The sequence below is a fragment of the Carettochelys insculpta genome, chromosome 20, assembly GCF_033958435.1.
Source record: "Carettochelys insculpta isolate YL-2023 chromosome 20, ASM3395843v1, whole genome shotgun sequence".
NCBI classification, from domain to species: Eukaryota; Metazoa; Chordata; order Testudines; family Carettochelyidae; genus Carettochelys; species Carettochelys insculpta.
The window spans coordinates 19,990,364-20,011,791 of NC_134156.1; the positions used below are offsets into that span (position 1 = coordinate 19,990,364).

General features: G+C 41.6%; 1 protein-coding gene across 3 annotated transcripts in view; it reads left to right on the plus strand.

Moving 5' to 3' along the window:
• Nucleotides 1–21,428, plus strand: part of CEP112 (centrosomal protein 112) — a 401,457-nt gene that overhangs the window by 371,653 nt on the left and 8,376 nt on the right. For all 3 annotated transcript variants that reach the window (XM_075014699.1, XM_075014700.1, XM_075014701.1), the window contains 2 exons: nucleotides 4,102–4,191; nucleotides 20,987–21,088. In XM_075014699.1, the coding sequence (XP_074870800.1) occupies nucleotides 4,102–4,191; nucleotides 20,987–21,088 (192 nt within the window). The remainder of the gene's footprint in view (nucleotides 1–4,101; nucleotides 4,192–20,986; nucleotides 21,089–21,428) is intronic.

The window sequence follows — 21,428 nt, forward strand, 5'->3', positions numbered from 1 at the left end:
CTTTATGCTCCGTTTTCTTTTGGGATAGCCGTCGAGGTTCTTACTCTGTAGGTACAAGAATCTCGCATGGGGATCTGTAATTCTTATTCTCTGGAAACATCGGTATGCTCAAACCTTACTCCTCAAACCTCACCCTTTTTTTCTTTTCTGGATGGGCTTTGAACTAACGCCGATTATCTTGTTTTCGTGTTTCCTTATGGTTGCTCCACTTCCCCTGCAACCAGGGGAGCTAACAAGAATCAGTCAGAGGGCAGCCTCTGTACACAACAGTGGCTGCTATGGAGTGACAAGTATTGGACATAGCTTGCACTCTACTCAGAACCCTCAAATGCTAGATGAATTCACCAGGCTTTCACAGAAGAGCAAAATGTCTCCTCACCACCCTGCACCCAAGAATGTTGAAGACTGACTGTTTTAATAGTTAATGGGGAATGGTCAGTAAATTCACAGTATATTCCATGTGGCATAAGTGGTAAATAGTAATTATATTTATAACAGGGAAAACAATTTACAACCTTTTAAGAAGCAAAAATATGATGGTTAAATCCACATATCCTCAGATTGCTGCGTACTTTTCATTTGTGCTCTCTGCAGGATATATTTATGGGCTTTAAAAAGAATAATAAGCCAAAAGGGAGAAATTGGTGGATGAGATGGCACTTGAAAAGTTCTCTCCTATAGTGCTAAGTTGTGGCTGTTTACTGTGGATGTGGTCTTGGTGGGTGTATTTGCTAGCTCCAGACTTTCTCGGCAGGATCCAATGGAAACTTTTTTTCCTCAAAGGCTAAAATACAATAAAACAATGCACACATGCGCACATGCTCCTTTCCACCACAGAAACCAGGCAAATGAATGAAACTTCCCATTTAGACGAAGGTTGGCAGCTCTAAAGGAAATAAATGTACTGAATGCAAGGCCATCAGCCCAGCTGAGGATCCTTTTCAGTGTACAAACAATTCCCTAACTCTCTCTTACCATGACATGCTAGAGGGGATCGTATTAGATGCTCAATTGAACATCGTGGTAGAAGGTAGATCCTGGTGCATAGGATCTCAGACAGCTAATACAGATTTGGCTATTGAACATTCCTGATTTTAGTAAAAGGGGAAGCAAATTTCTCTGTATGCTCAATCCCATTAAAATCAGTAACAAACTCACATTAGGTTCATTTGGTCCATGGCCTGTCTTAGTTGATTTTCTAGTACATAAAAAGACCCCATTCTTCTTTCAGTAAATTCTTGTAATACTAGGACATAATTGGGGTTTTAAACCATAAGTCACAGCTCTGTTTTTAAATTGCCATATCAGAAATACAAAAATAAACCCACGTCACATGAATAATTTTTTCAGGATATTAATGCAGATTTATTGTACTTCAAGACCTGTTGAGCTCAGAAGACTGCATACAAAGCCTGGTTTTGAACATTTTCTAGCAGAAATGATAGTATAAAAGCCACTGGGCGGGCTTGAAGTTCATTCCTGGTTCTGGTTAAACTTTTTTGGCATCAGAATATGTAATGGTCTTACAGCTTTAATACTTTCAAGTTAACGCCTGGCATCACTTCAAAACAATGTGAAAGATCTATCATAAGTAGTCCTCTTATCTTATCTCAATAGCAATTTTATCCTGTAAATGATTTGAGGCTACAGTGTTTCAGTTCTGTGGAGAAGAGAGAGAGCTTTTTTTTCTGTTAAATCTTTGTTCTGTAAGTACCTTTAATTATGCTGATTTATTTATGGGTATTCCACGTTGAGTAGCATGTGATCCCATATCACATGCTCTCCAAAATGCATTGGGGAACTCAAGTTTGCTCATTACACTTTAAAGTAGCGCACCCATGTTATTTAGATTTTTATAAGTAATTACAGTAACATTTATTATATATCATCAGATCTAAATTTCTGTTTTCAGAGGTATTCTTGATCTCCCACAATGTACTTTTCACATGATATATTAGCTGTGTACCCATTTCCCAGGTAACCCTAAATGCATCTCTTCTGCTACCATCACCACCTCTGTTATGGTGTCTCCCTGGCATAAGCATTGTAAACCTTGCTTCAAGGGAGCACTTGAGGTAGACCCTGAACCTCTCTAATCTGGAACTCTCTTGTCCGGCAACATCCATTATCCATCATGATTTTAGTTATCTGGATGACCACTTGTCATGGGTGTGCCCAAGTTTATCATGGTCCCATAAAGTTTGTTTACAGCCACCAGACCTGACTCTCAGTGTTCGGTGCTGTTATTTACCTGTAATTTACCCTTAAATGTCTTGTAAGGGCCAGTAAGCAATGGAAATGTTGGTAATGCTTCTAGACAATATTGACCTCCTATAGTCCAGCAAATTTTCTCATCTGGAACCAGTCAGGTCCCAAGGAAATCAGATTGGAGAGGTTCAACCTGTGTCAATGCCCAGGTTCAAAATGGTACCAACGTTTAAGCTTTATTAATTGCTCAGTTGTTGGAATGATCATATTTAGATGATAATCTTCTTGGTACATGAACTATCTTTATGTGTGTTCAGACAGCACCTAGCACTTTGGAGCCCTGGCCTAAAGGTAGGTTCTAATGGGATAGACCAATACAAATAAAAATAACAAACTAAATAATTTAATGTGCCTCCTCTGATTTTGTAAAAAATTGCAATGGTTTAAGAGTGAGACAAAGATCAGTTTGAAACCATATAATTATTTATTGGATTTGTATTTCTCATTGTTTATGGCCACATCTGTATGAGCAGCTTTTCCCAGCAAAACTGGGCTTTTGCCAGAAAAAAACACAGAGCGTCTACATGGCAAAGGCACTTTGTTGACAGGTTGTTAACAAAACTTGGCACATCCGCGGGGAGCATTATACATCTCCCTGTTCAAGTGGAATGTCTCTCTCGACAGTTGTCCGTCAACAAAACAGCCATGTAGATGCTCCGGGGCCCTTTTGTCAACAGACGGGGCTTCTGGTTCACTGGGCAGCCCTGTTTGAAGAGCTTGCAGTCAGCTGTTCTGTCGACAGAGGGCCGGGCAGTCTGGCTGCTCTCTGGCAACACAGCAATTTGCTCTTTCAATCTGCTTTTGTGTATGTTCATGATCTCATGATCTGTCGACAGAAGTTTTGCTGGGAAATCCCTTCCGACAGTAACTTCTGTCAGCAGAGGCTTCTTGTGTAGACATGTCCTATGTGTGCTAGCAGGTAAAGCCTTGCCTCCGGTAGCTTACAATTTAAATAATGCTGGGTCCATTTCCACTGCCGATGCACAACATAGTTCCTGAGAGCAGATTTTTTTTTTTTTAAATTTAAGTCCAGGTAGTGGTGCACCATGAAATCATTGCCAAAAACAAAAAAGCCCCAGGTTGTGCAAATAAAAAGTGGAACTTCAGGAAACTTTAGCAATAATTGTAAGCCGGCTAAGATGAGAGGGCTCAGTTCTGCTACCTTTACTCCTCTGTTAGTGATCCTGTTGTAATCAGTGGAACTACCCATGTAGCAGGGTGCTAAGTGAATGTCAGGAAGGCAGAAATGGGGTGTGGGGTCTGTGGCTTGAGGGCCACTTGAACCGTTCACCCCAGGTAGCTGCAACCCCCACAATTCATAGCTGCTGGGGAAGACTTCCCCGCAGTGGCAGAAAGGCAGCAAAAATCCTAGCCACCGATGGAGACTTCCCCGCGGTGGCAGCTAGCCCCTGAAAATCTTTCCCGCCCTTAGAGCCCTAACTGCACGCAAGCCAGGGCATGGTGCTGCCTGGCAGCATGGTCAGCACCGAATGGGAGGCACGTCCTTTTATTGGGTCAGGGGCTACCCGTGTGATGTGGATGAGAGCGGGAAAGACCCCAACTGTGTGGTGACTGTGGGGGAGGGAGGGTGGAGCGCGCACAAATGTAAACCACTGAGAAGCAGTTTCTCAGTCTCTTAGGCGAGCACGACACCCACAACAGCTTTGCTGCCATAGTTTGTCAGTGGCTATCTTTATACAAGTTTGTTGAAAACTAAGACTGAACAGTATGCAATACCCATGACTTTGGGTACCCACTGAATCAAAATTAGGTTTTTTTCCTTCCATCTTCTAATTTTTAATATACCTTTTGTATTGATTGATGTTGTTTCAGGCTTTACAAGATGAAATGGAAAATTACTGCAATCAGGTACGGTCAACAGAAAAAAAGCTGCAGCACAAGGAGTTGGAGACACAAGAACAGGTAAAAAAATACTGTCCACTAGATTTCTTTACTTGAGCGAAGACAAAAGAACATATTCTTCTACCATGTTTTCAGCTAGCTTTCTTTTTTGTTTCTGTTAATAAAAGACAATTAAACTGTCTGAGCCCCAGGGGCAAATACTTATCCAATGTGCTATGTTTCAAGATGGTATTTTAGCTATTTTAGTTGTTATGGTGCTTTTTAGGCAACAATATTGCTTTTAATGGAGGTTTCTGGTATTACTGGAACCTGGTATTTCATGGCTTCTGTTCAGAGAGGTCTAATTTGACAATACTTGGGAAAAAATTACATTTATTGCAGATCTTATGCCTTCATTGTACCAGAGTATTGTATATAAATGTTTCCATATGGTTAGCGCTGTTAAGATTATTTTGGATGCAGTCAATGAAATGAGAGGTTCATAATGTTCATTTTTCCTCAGTCTGCTCCATGGCAAAGCTCAGTATTTGTGATGTACCGACTGGGACAATGAATGTAACATCATTATCAGAAAAGCTTCATAAAATTATCACTGAACTACAGAGTGATGTGCCTGCCATGTTGTAAACTGTAAATATGAAAGAGAACACAGCAGGAGGAGAGAGTGCACAAATCCACCTAGCCCAGTTGTTGATCATGTGCTCACATAAAGAATGCCGACCTGATACAAGGAGAGATGAGTTTGTAGAATCTCCCTTTGTCTCTGTTGCTTTTTCTGTACTGACTTGTAAACACTTGTGCAGCGTTTCAGACCCGGATTTGATGCCAAAGTGCCCCCGGCTCTTTCTTTCTGTTCCCATATCAGTAGTTCCTAATATAGTAGCATTTTGGGATAATTATCATCATGGTATCTCAAAAAATCTCAATGGCTAGCTAGTAGTATTGTCCTGTTTACAAATGGGGACCTGACACATAGTAACACAGACACACGGTGACTTAACTACGATATAGTGAGAGTGGAAGAGTCTGGAACAGCACTCAGCTTTCTTGAGTCCTAGTTTCCTCTCCAGCTTTTAATTAGTATTTTTATCTATCGCCTCTGGCTGCGTCAAAGGCTTTGCCTAGTTCCTACCCTATGCTGTTTTTTCCTTCAAGAGTGTATTCAGGGCTATCCTTAGCCATATGCAGAATATGCAATTGTGTAGGGCACCTGAAAATTTGAGGTACCACTGCATTTTAATGTCCAGCCACTCGCCTCTTCCTATCCCTGTTCTGTGGCTCTGCTTCTCCGGAGAGGAGCTATTTAACTTAGGAGTGGAAAAGCCTGCCAGAGCTGTTAGCAGAACACTGAACCTGTGAAAGAGCCATTCAAGTGAGAATGAAGCTATATAACAGGCATTTGCCAACCCCAGGTATACACTGTCAGTTTCTGAATTTACTGTTAGTCTACAGGACCTATATTTAAAATTTGCTTTAAAGTATTTCATTACCATGTTGCTGACGATTATAAGATCACATCTCTAAAAGATTTCCCACCCCTGCTACCATTGGGCATAGGAGCACCAGTTTAATAATACCACATATGGCCCCATAAATCCAAAGGATGGCCATGTATGGGTCAAACTCATTATTAACATGTTTATATCTTCATAGTTTTCGTTAGTTCATTCCACATATATCCTTCCTGAATTAAAGATTTCTTAGGAACTTCCTTAGTATCCATTCCTTTCTTTTTCAATGTATACCTTTCTAGCAGTTTTTTACGACATTCACCTTCCTTATTTTTCTTCTACTTTACACTCAGTAATGTCTACTGTTAACTTCCATTTCTTTTATATCTATCTCATAAGAGTTCCCCAAAAGTGTACTTGTTCCTGTAAGCATTGAGTAATATTCAGAAATTATGATGTAGAAGTGATGTGGAATCCTAAGTCCCATTTTCAAACCTGAAAGCCCATTGGCTTTTGCACTGTCAAGTACAGAGATATTTCTGCATTGTGTTAATAAATCAGCACTGGAAGATACTGATTCTTAGCCCCAGTGAGTTAATCAATAATTGAGTCTTTATTGAATGAGCTGAATCTTACAAGGTCACGCATCTTACAAGGGTTTTTTATTAAAGTTTTTCCTTTTAATTTTTTAATTGGGCTCTCCCCACAGAAACCTAATGATAAAATGGCTATCCTGATACACCTTTCAATGCCCAGATTATCAATAAGCATGTTCAGAGACGGGGCAGTAAGAATAAACAGTCTAGAATCAGCCAGTTATGCAGTTGAGATATTCAAGGATCTTGGAACTTTCTTTTTACACTTACCAAACATTGTCTCGATACCGCATTGCATACAGGATTGAAATTTGCCTTGGCACTATTACAAAGGGCAGTTTTCTGGGCTTTTGTATGTCTCCTTTAAAAAATATAATAGAAGGAAGGGGAGAGTTAAACTGCTTCTGTTTTTCATTAAAAGGAAAAAATCCTGTGTTTTGCTTCTATAACAACAACAAACGAATGAGACATGAAAAAAATATTTAATTAAAAACAAAAAAGCTGGTTCTTGTTATGGCTTGTTGGGTGGCATCTTAGTGCTCCATATTAGTCTTATTTCAGTAGGGACATCCCTGTAATGCTGCAGTCTCCAGAAGTGAGTGACAAATTCACTGAGCTTCACCCTTTGTTCCTTGCAAAGAATTAACCTGTTCTTTATTACATTGGCCAACACAGATACGATATGTACACACACATCTCACAAAAAGCCATAAAAAAATTATTAAAGTTGCAACACACGAAAGCACCTACAACTGAATATCATATCCCAGTTTGAGGGTAAGCTATTGATTTGTATGAGGTAGAACTCAACAACATGGATGAATATTTCAGTTTATTCTGTGCATTGCCATTTATCGGTATACAGTTTTACTTTTTGACATGTTGCCTGTTACTCTACTTTTATTAAATCCTTGAAAGTTTTTCAGTATTCTTTAATTATGACTAACCTAAATTTTGTATCATCTGAATTTTATTGTTCACCCCATGTTCAACCTACTGATAAATACATTAGGTAGCACTAGTTTTTGTATGAAACTTTGGGGTACCTCATATATAACCTTTTATGAGGTTGAAATATTAACATTTATTCAAAATATAAGCTTCCTAACCACTTGAGACTTTTTATAATTATATTCCTGGCAGGCAACTGATGAGAGGTCAGTATAATTTGACTCAGGCAGGGCTCTAAAGTTTCCTTCTTCCCATTAATATGTAAACTTCTGATTTTAGTTTCCTGCAATGTCCATTCCAGGTTGCATCATTGAATTGTCTTTGATAAATGCATAGTTTCAACGTAGTCCTAGATATTCAAGATCTCTAATGGGAGGATCAATATCCTTCACTTTACTGAAGAAGTATTCTCTTTCTTAAATCATAGTACTGCTTATCAAGCTGCCACCTTTATTAGAAGTTATGAACTCTGAGTCATTATTGCAGCAATCCATATTTAGTTTGGAGAACCTCAGTTCAGCAAGAGATTTAAGCACATGCTCAAATCCCATTGCCTTCCATGACAATTAAGTATATGCTTCAAGTTAAGCATGTGTTTAATTGCTTTGCTAAATGTTGGTGGACTTAAGCATGTGCTTAAGTGTTTTGCTAACTTGGGGATTACATAAACAGAGCTATCCCAAACATGTTCTGATTTTAATATCTGGTCATCTTTATTAAAAAAAAAAAAAGGTTAAAAGTCAACTGCCACATTTCAAAATGTACAAAAGACTTATAGTAGACAGACCTCTGAACAGTTCTTGCATTGGAAGAAACCATTTCAGAATGTCACTTCCCTGTTTACTTTTTCATTCTGAAAGAACTCTCAAAGATATGGGAAGGACATTGATTGAAGTTTATATCCCATGAAGGAGGAAGATAGAAAGATCACCCTGTGCTCACAATCACATGGGTGCTATAGTAAAGCTTCTACTGTATATAACACTGAAGATATTTAAACCATAGCAATCATCCTCAAGGCTAAATACATCGGTCATGTCACAGAGGGCGCCTTAAAGGAGAGCGATTCTGTTAAGCAAAAAATCAATTATGTACAAATCATGAATGTTATTGAGGGGAATGAGGCATGAGTTCCACTACAGATTTCCAAGCCTTTAATTTCCATTTTCTCAAATTGATTACAATAAAGGCAGAGGGAAATTAGATAACTTAGGGTTGGGTTGGAGGGGTTTGGAGTGAAATCTGTTTAACAAAACAAAGCTGCTTCATTTTATTCCAAAGTGCAAAATGAAAACAGGAATGATAATTAAGAGCTATGATTCAATAGCAATTATTGAGTTTTTCACGTTTAAGGTTTATTATTCTGACTTGTTTAATGACTGCTGGATATTTACCACATTCAGTTGCCACGCCAGCCAAATATATTTGTGCACAGACAATGCTATTATGCAACATTCTGAAATATTGGTTCTTCAAGTGGTTGCAGGCCTGTATTTCATTCAGATGCACGCAGGACTCAGTGCACCAAAGCTTAGCGGTAACTGTGGGAGGTGTGTCAATGCTCACACATTTTAGTCCCATGTCCCTTCCCTTAGCTATTTCAGAGCAGCACCCTGACCCTCCTCGGTTCCTTCTCACTGCCCATGACTAGAGTTCTGTGTGATATTTTATCTCACACTTCTCTATCTCTGTCTTTCTGGAATTTTATTGTTTATAGTTAATAGATAATTTAGTTGTACTCTCAGATTTTGTTACATGTCAGTTATGTTATGATGGATGGTTATTCTGCTGTGATGCCATCATCACAGTCTAAGCATTTTCCATTGCCTGGGCTGACTGTCCTCCATCGTGATTGCCAGGAGAGGTGTGTGTTCTGCTGGCAAAAGAGCACACTTAAGAAGTTAAACCATCTGCATATATTCAGGTGGTGAAGGACTTACATTTGGGTTCAGTCTCTGCTCTTGGTATTCAGTGTAAAGGAACTGAGGGGAGCCCTTAAATAGCTAGGGGAGGAATTACAGGGACAAGAGTACAAGAGCACAGTCCCTTTGGGTACTGTTGTGAAATGAAGTTCTCTAGTTTTGGTGAATTAAGTGCAGGCGCACCTGAGTGGAATACACATGTGCACCCATACCATAAAGAGCACTGGACACAGTACAGCTAAGAACTCTATTCTACTACGTTAAACAGAACAAATTTTAACTTTTGCAACACTTTGTGCTTGAAGGTTTCTTGAACAAGGCTGGTATTTGCTCCTTCTGCAAATTCGTGGAGCTGTGAGCAGGGAGTCAATGCATCCAAATAAGATATGTTTCTATGTCCAGTAAATTGCTTGTCCATAGCAGCCCTGAGTGACAATGGAGGCCAGAAAACTTAAATGTTTTTCTTGCATATAGTTATTTGTTTAATCTTTTATTGCCCAGATTTCTTTTCATGCTCCTTTATGACCATGCACAGGTTTTAAAAATAAATGTAATAATTACTAAGCTCGCAGAAACCTTCTGCGACTCCTGAATAATGTTCTTTCTGGTACACTTTTATGAACTCCATTGTGACATCAATCACAAAATTATTTAATCTTCACATGCTCAGGAAACACTGGGGAAAACAGTACATTTCCTAAACTGAGGCACTGTGAAACCCACTGCAAAGGTCTTTCCCATAACCAAATGTACCTTATTCAAACACCAAACAAAATAATCAGCCCTTTCCTCTGGGATTTTTAGCTTGATTTCCTCAGATGATTGCAGCAGTCCTGGTACTATATGAGGGGAGAGGGGATCCCTTGGGTAGATGGGACCCAAACTATCTATACCTCTATTGGTCCAAACTGGCACCTGGAATTTCCAAATGTTCTCATGGAGTAGCCCTGCATAGAGCATGCTGAAGTACTCTAACCTCAAGATGACAGGCCTACAGGGTGACTACAGTGAGTTTTGTGTTTAAAACTAAAAGATTCAACTTCCTAGCTAAGTGCAGATGATCAGTGCTCTTGCCACCCCTTGTTTCCTAGACACCCAACAGTAGTCAAGGACCCATCACGTGTTAGTCTTCTCAAAATGAGTCAGGCCCTGAATTTTGGAAGGACTCCCCTGATCATTGTAAGCTATTACTTGATATATGAACAGATAAACTTATTTGATATAGCATCTTCCGTAACAGGGTTTCACAAAACACTTTATGGATTAAATTATTACAAAGTTAAGTATTAGATAATAGTCATGTTACTAATTTATGTTGTTATGCATTATATCTGTAGAGTAGTGGGAGGGGGAAGAAACTGAGGCACGGGAAAACAGACTTAGAGGTGGGATTTGAAAGAATATGGTAAATGGTGGGGTTGAAAGATTTAAGAAATGTGTTTCATAATGTAAAAGTTGCAGGGGAGGTGGTTATTGCACCAGCAGTGCCATTGCTGGAAATTAAAATGTGACCCTGATGGTATTTATGGGGAGGTTAATAATCAAGTGTTAACTCTCTGGTAAAAGGTCCAATCTCCCAGAAAGGTATGAAGGCGTTTACACTCCCTGGCAGTGATACTGTTGGAATGAAGTGAGCATCAGGAAAAGGAAGGGAAATAAAAGACGAATGTCAATAGTTGAAAGGAGAGAGAATTTTTACCAACAGTTGCTCTCATGTGAAAGAAAATGTCAGTTATTTGCATCTTGCCTGTTAAATGATGATGAGTCAAAGGGAGACCTTTCCTTTTCTGGACACAGTAAGTTTATTTTATTTTTATTTTAGATGATTGCTTGCATTGAAATAAATAAGGGACTTTGTTTTTTCCAGGAAAGCAAATTAAGGGTCCCACAGTAAGGCAAGCACAGTAAACTCTTTCATATCCAGCAGCCATGGGACAAGGAGGTTGCCAGATATTCGAATATTTTGGATAATAGAGAGGTATATACCTAGCAATGCATAACACTAAAGAAAAACAAGACTAGATATTAAGAAATAAACACAAATGTATGCAGCATACTTTATTTACCAACAATGGTAGTATTGTACACTGGAAACTTATACTGCATTTGCTGTATTTATTAGTATTTACTCTCACTATACTGTACTTATGGAAAACGTAATAAAATTTACTTGTGGTCAAAATGCTGATTATTTAAGAGTTCTGGATAATAGAATGCTGGATATGAAATAGTTTACTGTAGTCAAATGAGGGGAAGTAAAGAAAGAAATAGTATTTGTTGCAGAAATGATCTTAGGTTAAGAAAGAGAAGTGAGGAGAAACAATTCTGAGATTACGCATTAGTTACAAGAGGGTATGGAGCCAGAGATATATGGCAGACTAGTAACGGTCTATCTCTCTTCCTTTCGGGGGATGAGGCTGACTGGATGGAGTTTTAACACTGTGCAGATTCATATTTCTGGTGTTTGGTTAGGGCCAGTAATGATAAGATATTAACCTTATACTGGCCTTCAGTCTAATTACATTTTCGCCTTCAGGCAATCTGTTTCCTTTTTAATCAGTATTGTTTGTGAAAAATACAAGTGGAGTGTAGCAGTGTTTACCTTCTCAGCTAACCATGGAATTTGAGCAGAAATTTTTGAGGTTGGTAAGAACCAGAGTCTTAACAGTGGTGATTCTCTGAAGAACAGGTGATATGTTCGCTTATTAAAATTAGCCTTTAAAGGAGAGGAAATTGGGCTAATAGAATTCTTGATTATGTCTACCAAGGCCTGGCCAGAAACTTTTAGATAGTCTGAAAACCTAATCCGGCCTTTGCTAAACACACTTGGCTCCAGCTGACGTCAGTAAAGCCTAAGGAAACACTGTACTTTACAAACTCAGACCCTTGAATCATTTCACCCTTGAAAGGATTATGCAGCAGGTAACGCAAGCTTTAAAGTTAAGCTGAAATACATGAACAAATTCCAGTGCTAGGGTCAGAGAATCTTATTCAAACAAATTGCATTTCCCATAGAATTATCTTGATAATCTTTTAGAAATTCTGTGGCCATTAACATAACTAGGAATTAGTAGTGTATGTTCGTAAGGCCGGCCCCATGGTGCTAGTTAGTAGCCATAATGCTGAAGAGGAGCTAGTTTTTATTTCTGGCTGCATCTACACTATGAGGTAAATTCAGACTTCTTAATATTGATTTTGTAATGCTGGATTTTATATATTTGAATCTGACTAGCCTCGCCTCCCCACATGCCCCTCACAAAGTCGACTTATTGCTGCCACACTCAATCGGCAAACATTGACTGTTGCAGCCGTGTGTTGTGGGAACCTATCCCACAGTTCCCTCATCCCTGTAGCATTCTGGGTATTTTTGCTGGTATTTGACATCATCTTCCTACGTTGCATTGCCCTCACTCCCCTCCTGTGGTAAGCAAACATTCATTTCTCCAGGCAGAAGGAAGGAAAAGTAGGACGTCAACAAGGATTTCCAAATTAATAGCAATCTATTCTGTAACTGATTTTTTTAAACTGTGGCTGTAACTGAATTATCAAGGATTTTATAAAAATCAGCATCTGTGTGTCTTCTCACCTGACCATCTACTAACTGTCCCCCCTCCCTTGATTGCATCTGGTCCCTGAAAATAATAGAGTTGTAATGAAAAGCATAAAGAAAAAGTAGATAGTAAAGATTTGGAAAAAGGAGAGTTGGTGAAGAAAGGGTTTTTGGGTTCCTGATGCACTACACGGCTTCTGTGCACAGTCTCAGCTGGCCCTCCACACACTCTTCCCTGCGTGAAGATATCCAAAGTTAGAAGACAGAGGATAGAAAAGGCCAGGAAAAAAGATTTTGTCTTCCTTCTTGACTACACAGAAATTCCCAACACCAGGGATGGGGCTCACCAAATTTCATTGCCATTGTGGGTGGTTTGATGTTTGAGAGGTTGAATGGCCAGTTGACATAATCCCCGAAAATCTTTTGGCTTTGGGGTGTGGGGTCCGTGGCTCAAGGGCCACTTGAACCATTCTCCCCAGGTGGTTACAAGCCCCCACAATTCATAGCTGCTGCAGGAGACTCCCCCTGTCGCACCCAACCTGGTGGCAGCTACTCTTCTGGCTCCTTGTTGGGGTGGGGTGGAGTTTGTGGGGGACTAGTTGAACTATTTCCCTGGGCAGCTGCAAGCCCCCGCAATTCGTAGGTGCCGGGGCAGACTTCCCCCCCAGCTGCAGCAATGCCCCGAAAATATTTTTGGTGGGGGGCCAGTTGAAGAAGTCCCCCAGGACGGCTGCAAGCCCAAAATATCTTAGCCACTGGGGACGATTTCCCCCTGGTAGCTGCAAGCTTCTGAAAATCTTTGCCGCCCTTAGAGCCCTAACTGCATGCAAGCGAGGACATGGTGCTGCATGGCAGCATGGTCAGCACCGAATGGGAGGCACGTCCTTTTACTGGGCCAGGGGCTACCCATGTGCTGTGGCTGAGGGCGGGAAAGACCCCAACGGTGTGGCACCTGTGGGGGCGGGAGGGTGGAGCGCGCACAAATGTAAACCGCTGAGAAGTTTTTTCTTGGACTCTTATGTGAGCACAACCCTCACAACAGCTTTGCTGCCACGTGGTGCGGCCGAGCAGTGGCTGGCACCAGACAGCACAGAAGAAAATATCAAATGTGGAGACAGAACACCATGTACTCCCTGCAGGGGCTGTTTGCAATGGGTAGATGTGCTCCCAACGCTAACAGCAAAGAAAGAAAGACATTTCTCAGCCTCTCATACAAACCTGAGCCCACAGCCACAGGCTTCTTGGTCCTGCTTTGAAATGCACAGTCTTTCTGTTACCTAATTCCTACACACCTGGGCTACGTCTACACGTGCACGCTACATCGAAATAGCTAATTTTGAAGTAGCGACATCGAAATAGCCTATTTCGATGAATAACGTCTACACGTCCTCCAGGGCCGGCAACGTCGATGTTCAACTTCGACGTTGCTCAGCCCAACATCGAAATAGGCGCAGCGAGGGAACGTCTACACGCCAAAGTAGCACACATCGAAATAAGGGAGCCAGGCACAGCTGCAGACAGGGTCACGGGGCGGACTCAACAGCAAGTCGCTCCCTTAAAGAGCCCCTCCCAGACACACTTTCATTAAACAGTGCAAGATACACAGAGCCAACAACTAGTTGCAGACCCTGTATATGCAGCACGGACCCCCAGCTGCAGCAGCAGCAGCCAGAAGCCCTGGGCTAAGGGCTGCTGCACACGGTGACCACAGAGCCCCGCAAGGGCTGGAGAGAGAGTATCTCTCAACCCCCCAGCTGATGGCCGCCATGGAGGACCCCGCTATTTCGATGTTGCGGGACGCGGATCGTCTACACGTCCCTACTTCGATGTTGAACATCGAAGTAGGGCGCTATTCCCATCCCCTCATGGGGTTAGCAACTTCGACGTCTCGCCGCCTAACGTCGATTTCAACTTCGAAATAGCGCCCAACACGTGTAGCCGCGACGGGCGCTATTTCGAAGTTACTGCCGCTACTTCGAAGTAGCGTGCACGTGTAGACGCAGCTCTGGAGAGCAGCGGCCAGAGCGGAGCACTGAGGGGCATTGTGGGTTACATACGGGACACATCTGCAGGCTAAGAAATTCAGTTTTAAGACATGGTGCTTCCATACTGGCCTTTATTTGAACTGTTAAATTCGAACTTGACGCTACACCCAGTGGGTTTCAACAATATTATGGTATAGATATTAGGGCTCCCTAAATCAAGCTAATGCTATTCGGAGCAAAGACTGTGACGTGGTAATATCGAGTTAATTGCCTTAAATTTGAATTTATCTGGTAGTGTAGACGTAGCCTCTGTTTGTCCACTCCCCAGATCAGTGTGTGTTGGAGGCACTGTTGAGGCCTCCCCCATACACATAACAGGGGCTTCTCAAACCAGTTTGTAACAGTATGGCTGCAAGCTGAAGGGACCAGTCTTCTCTGCCAGCAGGATGGCATCTGTACTGAGAGTCCTTTTGGAGGAGGGGTTAAGGAAGTGGGGATCATCAACATTCCAACAGAGACAATAGAGCCCACCCACTCCAGGAGAGGTGGGGGAATGGGAGAGGGGTTGCTAACCACAACATTTCTTGTTATTCTGTGGTGTTGACAGTGAAAGCTTTTATTCATATCCAGCCATGTAATCTCAAGAATGCTGTTCTTGCCATACGCAGCCCGCTGTTTTTTAAAGTTTTGCCTGCCTTCTCTCCCTTTGCAGTTATGAATTATAGAGACCTTTAGTGCTTAACTACAAACAGAGGATTTTCCAGGTGGGGGCTCTGGGGTAAGAAAAGACAGATATTGAAATCCAAGCCACTGAAGTAATAAGGTCTCTTGGATGCAGGTTGAAAGGAACTGATTTGGAGCAGAAAGCATAGATTGTGCATTGAGCAGCATAGTATAACCGGTGCTCCCTAAGGGTTTGTGAAACAGCAAGGCAAGAGAGGTTTTGGACTTCAAAATGGTTTACTTAGCTAAAGAGAGATGCCCCCCACCCCCCATGCTTTATTGAAATTGTGAGAGCGGGATACGTTCAGTAGCTGAATTTATTTTACCATCATAATACAACTAGGTGCTTATTTGTCAGATTTTAAGTGCTTGATCTTGCACTGTTACTATTTTCAATTGAATTAAATTGATGCCATTTTTAACATTTATTACCAATGAAAACTTCAGAATAGACAGGTGAAATAGCTGTATATCTTTAAATCTGCAGGAATGTTTCAGCATAAATTTCACAATGAGGGCTCCAGCCTCATGTCCCTGAAACAAGAGAGTATGTGAACCAAATGGGAAAGAATGTTTGTATTTTAGTACATTGTGGAAACACAGCTAGAATGACCAGGTCAAAAAATGTCATGGTCAGCCCAGAATTTGGCATTCTTCAACCCATGCGCAAGACAAGCAATTTGGAATGGCCAGCTGAGATAGAGCCCAGATTTTCATAAAGATCTTTTTGGAGATGCAAAACACCTGGGGAACAGTAATGAAGCCGAGCACCTGGATAATTGTGTGTTTCTGATATACAGAGTTGACCAGCTTCCCCAAGGCTGACTGAGAATTTTAGCAACTCCATGGCACAGTAGCTTTATTTCCTCAGGGCTTGTTTCCTCAGGAGCAGAGCATCAATCACTGCAGCCAAGGAGGAAGTGAGCCACCTTTGATTATGAGCAATGTTATCTCTAATCTTTATCCATCCATGTGCAGATTTTTTTCCATGCATGTGGCATGTATGTATGTGCACCACCAGTCAAAACAAAATAAATAGCTGTTGATGCTCTGCTAATCAGCTGGGTGACCTTTCAGTATCTCCCTGTGGCTGCACAAGCTAGGTAACAGGGAATACTGATTGTCAGTTTCACGTATCCAGGATTTTTCAAATCAGAGCTGGACTGTAATAATAATAATGATGGTATAACTACTTGAGAGGTAAACTTAGCCTGTTAGAGATGGGCAGTCATATGGAGGAGAAGAGATGCTGGAAGTGGACTAGAATGAAAGGTTTTCTTTTGGATAATTCACATAGGCTACGTCTACACGTGCAGCCAACATCGAAATAGCTTATTTCGATGTTGCGACATCGAAATAGTCTATTTCGATGAATAACGTCTACACGTCCTCCAGGGCCGGCAACGTCGATGTTCAACTTCGACGTTGCTCAGCCCAACATCGAAATCGGCGCAGCGAGGGAACGTCTACACGTCAAAGTAGCACACATCGAAATAGGGATGCCAGGCACAGCTGCAGACAGGGTCACAGGGCGGACTCAACAGCCAGCCGCTCCCTTAAAGGGCCCCTCCCAGACACAGTTGCACTAAACAACACAAGATACACAGAGCTGACAACTGGTTGCAGACCCTGTGCCTGCAGCATAGATCCCCAGCTGCCGCAGCAGCAGCCAGAAGCCCTGGGCTAAGGGCTGCTGCCCACGGTGACCATAGAGCCCCGCAGGGGCTGGAGAGAGAGCATCTCTCAACCCCTCAGCTGATGGCTGCCATGGAGGACCCGGCAATTTCGACGTTGCGGGATGCGGATCGTCTACACGGTCCCTACTTCGACGTTGAACGTCGAAGTAGGGCGCTATTCCTATCTCCTCATGAGGTTAGCGACTTCGACGTCTCGCCGCCTAACATCGAAGTTAACTTCGAAATAGCGCCCGACGCGTGTAGACGCGATGGGCGCTATTTCGAAGTTGGTGCCGCTACTTCGAAGTAGCGTGCACGTGTAGACGCAGCTATAGCGAGCCAAACAAAACTTCCAACTCCTGTGGGGTTTGTCGTTCCTAATTATAACAAGACATTTTATGCCATGCAGTTCAGCATTTCTTATATGTATATTATACTCTTCTGTTGTTCCTAACTTGTCGTGTTGACCAGCCAAAGGTTACTTTTTCTGTGGCAAAAACAGCTTTTAATTGCTTCTGTTGACATCCAAGATAATGGTGGAATTTCAAACTGGAGGTGCCATCCACAGACTTGAGTGAACAAAAAATTCAGCGTGACAACTTATAGTAAAACTTACAAAATTTTTCCGGGTGGTTGCTGGATTAAATAACTCATCAAAATGAACAAGAAAAAAGGCAAACCGATCACACCACTGAATGAAACAAAGCTACCACATCCAGCAGACTAAAGCCCTCCTGAGGGATAAAAAAATTACAGTTTTAAGCATCTCTTAAAATTATAGAGACAGAGCATTGTTGGCCCTAAGTAGGCAACTCACGTCAAGAAAAGTACAGTTAAGTCTTTAGGGGGGAAAAAAGAAAGAGAAATAAAAAACAACCAACCAAACAGAAACACTCTTCAGGCATAGTTTTCCTGGGTCTAAAATAAATGTTGTAAAGGACCCCTTTCTTCATCAAAATTAGTTTCCCAGCTATATACTGTGTGTTAGTTATAAAGAAGTAATTTAGATTTTCACCATAATTTATTTAAGTCTCTTGAGTCACATGAAGATTATACTGGGGCGGGGGGACAGGATGGAAGAAGCCTGTCTCAAAATTTGACCGTAAGTAGTGCACGACAAAGTTGTAACATACCTGACTTTTTCATTACACGCCTTTGAAATAAAAAGCACTTGACTTCCAAAAACTGCACAGTGAAAAAACATATTAAGGGGCCTGATCCACTCTTCTTTACATATCTAAAACTCCCATGGACTGAATGGCTTGCCTAGCTGAATGAGCAATGCTGCGTTCAGCCCCATGTTCTGCCACCAGCCATGTAAGATGAAATTTACCCAAGTGTGAGCCACTGTGTCACAGAACTGTATACCTATGCGTGACAATGCACATAGAGTGGGGCTCTGAAGTGGGGCTTGCACGCAACAGAAGGGCTCTCTGAACACTAGCTCAGGAGCAGCAAGGGGCTACTGGCAATGAGTAGCCGCAGTTGCATGGATTTAGTCACCTGGAAGTTTCATCTGAATGGCATGGAGGTTCTGCAGCCACTATTCCTGTAGGCTGAAATGATGATTTTAGGAGGACTGCACTGGAATCCCACAGTCAATTTGCAGAGGCGGGTGATAGGATTCTTTTCCCTCAATCTTGCATTTGCAATTTTACAAGCTTTGTGTATGCAAGGGATGAATTTCTCTGTTATTGCAGTATCGTTCAATATGGGATTAGCAAAGCTATCCAGGAGAATGTGCCTGATTGCTGAAATAGAGCTTTTACTTTCTCTTAACTTCCGAAAATAAAAATATTTAGCAGTTCTAGCTGTCTGTTTTTTTTCCTACTCTCTCACCAAGAACATGTATAATACATGTTAAATGAATGCAAATATGCATGTTCTGCTACAGCCAGGACTCCACCCTAAATAAGCTCTTGGCTCAAAGGATATTTATCCTGGCACTGCATATACCTCATAATGTTTAAAGCAGTCACAGAAATAATAGCATAAGTGTATCTCAGTTATTTAATTTTTTAAAAATACAGATCTTGACACCTCTCTCCTTAAAGGTCTCTCTTTCTCACACACACAAACACATTGACTTCCATACTCCTCACAACTGCAACGACCTCTGCCTTCAATTTAGTGCATCCCTACAAGTTCCCTCTAATTTTTTTTCACTTCTGAGCAGAATAATTTTTTTCTGTGCACCAAGTCTAGTGAGGATGTGCTCCACCATAGATACATGACGGCTGTGGGTGCTCTGGCAATCAGCTGGGCAGCACCTGATTCTCTCCTGGATGGCTGCCCGAGTGCTCATCTTACAGGGAACTCTGGTCCCTAACAGACCCACTAAATTGAACCCTGGAAGACAATCTCTGCAGAGTCAGTGCTGCAGTCAGTGTAGACATACCCTATGTAGTTAGAATTGAGACATAGCTTTCTAGTGATATTTTAAGCATGTACAGGGATGAGCTGCTAGGGTGGTAATATTACCTTTATCTATACCCTGAAGCTGTGTAAGGAGATCACATGCTGGTCTTTTGAAAATGCTCAGAGTCATTCCAAGTCCAAATGTTTCAGAAATCTCTTTGAGCATTTGAATCTCCAGCAAGGTCTTGAATTCATTGCAGCCAGAAGAGAAAGGTCAAGCAGAAAGCAAAAGCATATGGAGATTGCTGTGGTGTCAGATAATGTGCCTAGAAATTATTGTAAAAGCAGTCATTTTAAGAGGCAAGTTTTGGTCCCACTTATGTTAATAGTGCTTAGCTAGAAAAATAGTAAATCTACAGTTTTGACTCTGCTGCAGTGAATTTGACTGAAAAATGATCAGTGAAGAGGGCAAGGAATGTCTTGCAAATTTTCCATGTAATAACAACTAAGATAGGAGCCTCAAAATACCTAGATGGGGATTGATAAGTCATTAAACTATTCTGACTGCATTACTTAACTGGAGGGCATTAATACCCTGGAATTAAGTCCACAACATGCCAACTAGTAAATAAAACATAGTTATATCCATGAACACAACGTTCCTCCTTCCAAAATGTCTTCACTTCAAAGTGTTTTTAAAAAGCAAGTAGTGAGGTATTTCATCTCGTATAATAGGAATATGACACAGGCAGTGCCTGCGGGCCTGAGTTGACTCCCACTGATGACCAGGAGGTTCTCAATGACTTCAGTGCCTGCTGCATCAGACCCTCTGCCTCATCCCCAGCCCTTGCTTTCCTTAAAGCCTCCCCTGGCTGGATTAGTGGGAGATAGCTGCATGGCCCTTCTTTTGTCCTCTTACCCGATGTCCTCAGAAAGCAACTACCATACCTCCTTTTCCTCCCAATTTTTCCTTGGTTCTTTTCTACCTACCCTCTCTTTTCTTCTCATTATTTTCTTTCTTCTTTTTTCTCTTACGTGTTTTCTGGGACACTTTCTCCTCTCCCTCCTCCCTCAAGTTAGATAGAACTAGATGGCTGCTTCTAGCTTTAAAATCTATGAGACTGTAAGTTATCTGAATGGCAGCACTAGAACTAAGAAGAAGAATGCAGATGCATTGTTAAATGTCACTTTGTTGTACCAATAGGCTTTTCTTTGCTAAGCCAATGACTGATCATGTATTAACAAACACAGCAAAATCCCCATCCTGTTTTCCCACTCACCAGAATTGTGTATGACTCTGAGGATGGTAGCTGGTGCCATAAAAGCCTGAGCTGAGAAATGAGAATTAATAGCTGGCTGCAGAACGGGTGGAGAAGGAAGGTGCGTGATCACTTTACCTGCAAAGTCAGCAGCATGCTTGCAGTGTCTGCGTGTGATGGTGATGCATGGATCTGCATTCCTGTAGGTTTCTTCATCCACACTGATCCTCTATGGCCTCACCTGCCTCTGCCCCGCAGTTCCCAAATTAGTCTTGTTCTGGCCTCCAAACTGGGAAATATTACTCTAAGAAGCTGGCTGTGAAGATTTTCCTCCAGCCCTCCAAATTGGTTATCTGTCATTTAAATGTCACTCTTCCATTTCAGGTGACATACATACGACAAGAATATGAAACCAAACTCAAGGGTCTGATGCCGGCGTCTTTGAGACAGGAACTTGAAGACACCATTTCCTCTTTAAAATCTCAGGTAAAATATCAGCACTTGACGTCTCTAAGTCTATGGCAGGGGTCAGCAACACCCGACACAAGTGCCAAGAGTGGCACGTGAGCCAATTTTCATCAGCACACAACCTCAATCCTCCACCACCATGCAGCTGGGAGCTCGCTCAAAGCCATGCTGCCTGTGGATTAACAAAAGACCTGCTAATGCTACCAACCACTATCTACCTGGTAAAGTTCTGCATCTTAATTTATTTATTAATAAAGCTGTTTTAAGTAGGACTATTAGTGACTTTAAAAAGTATCACTGACACATGGACTGTACATAGAGGTCAAAAGGTCAAATTTCGTCACTCTGCCTCAGAAAG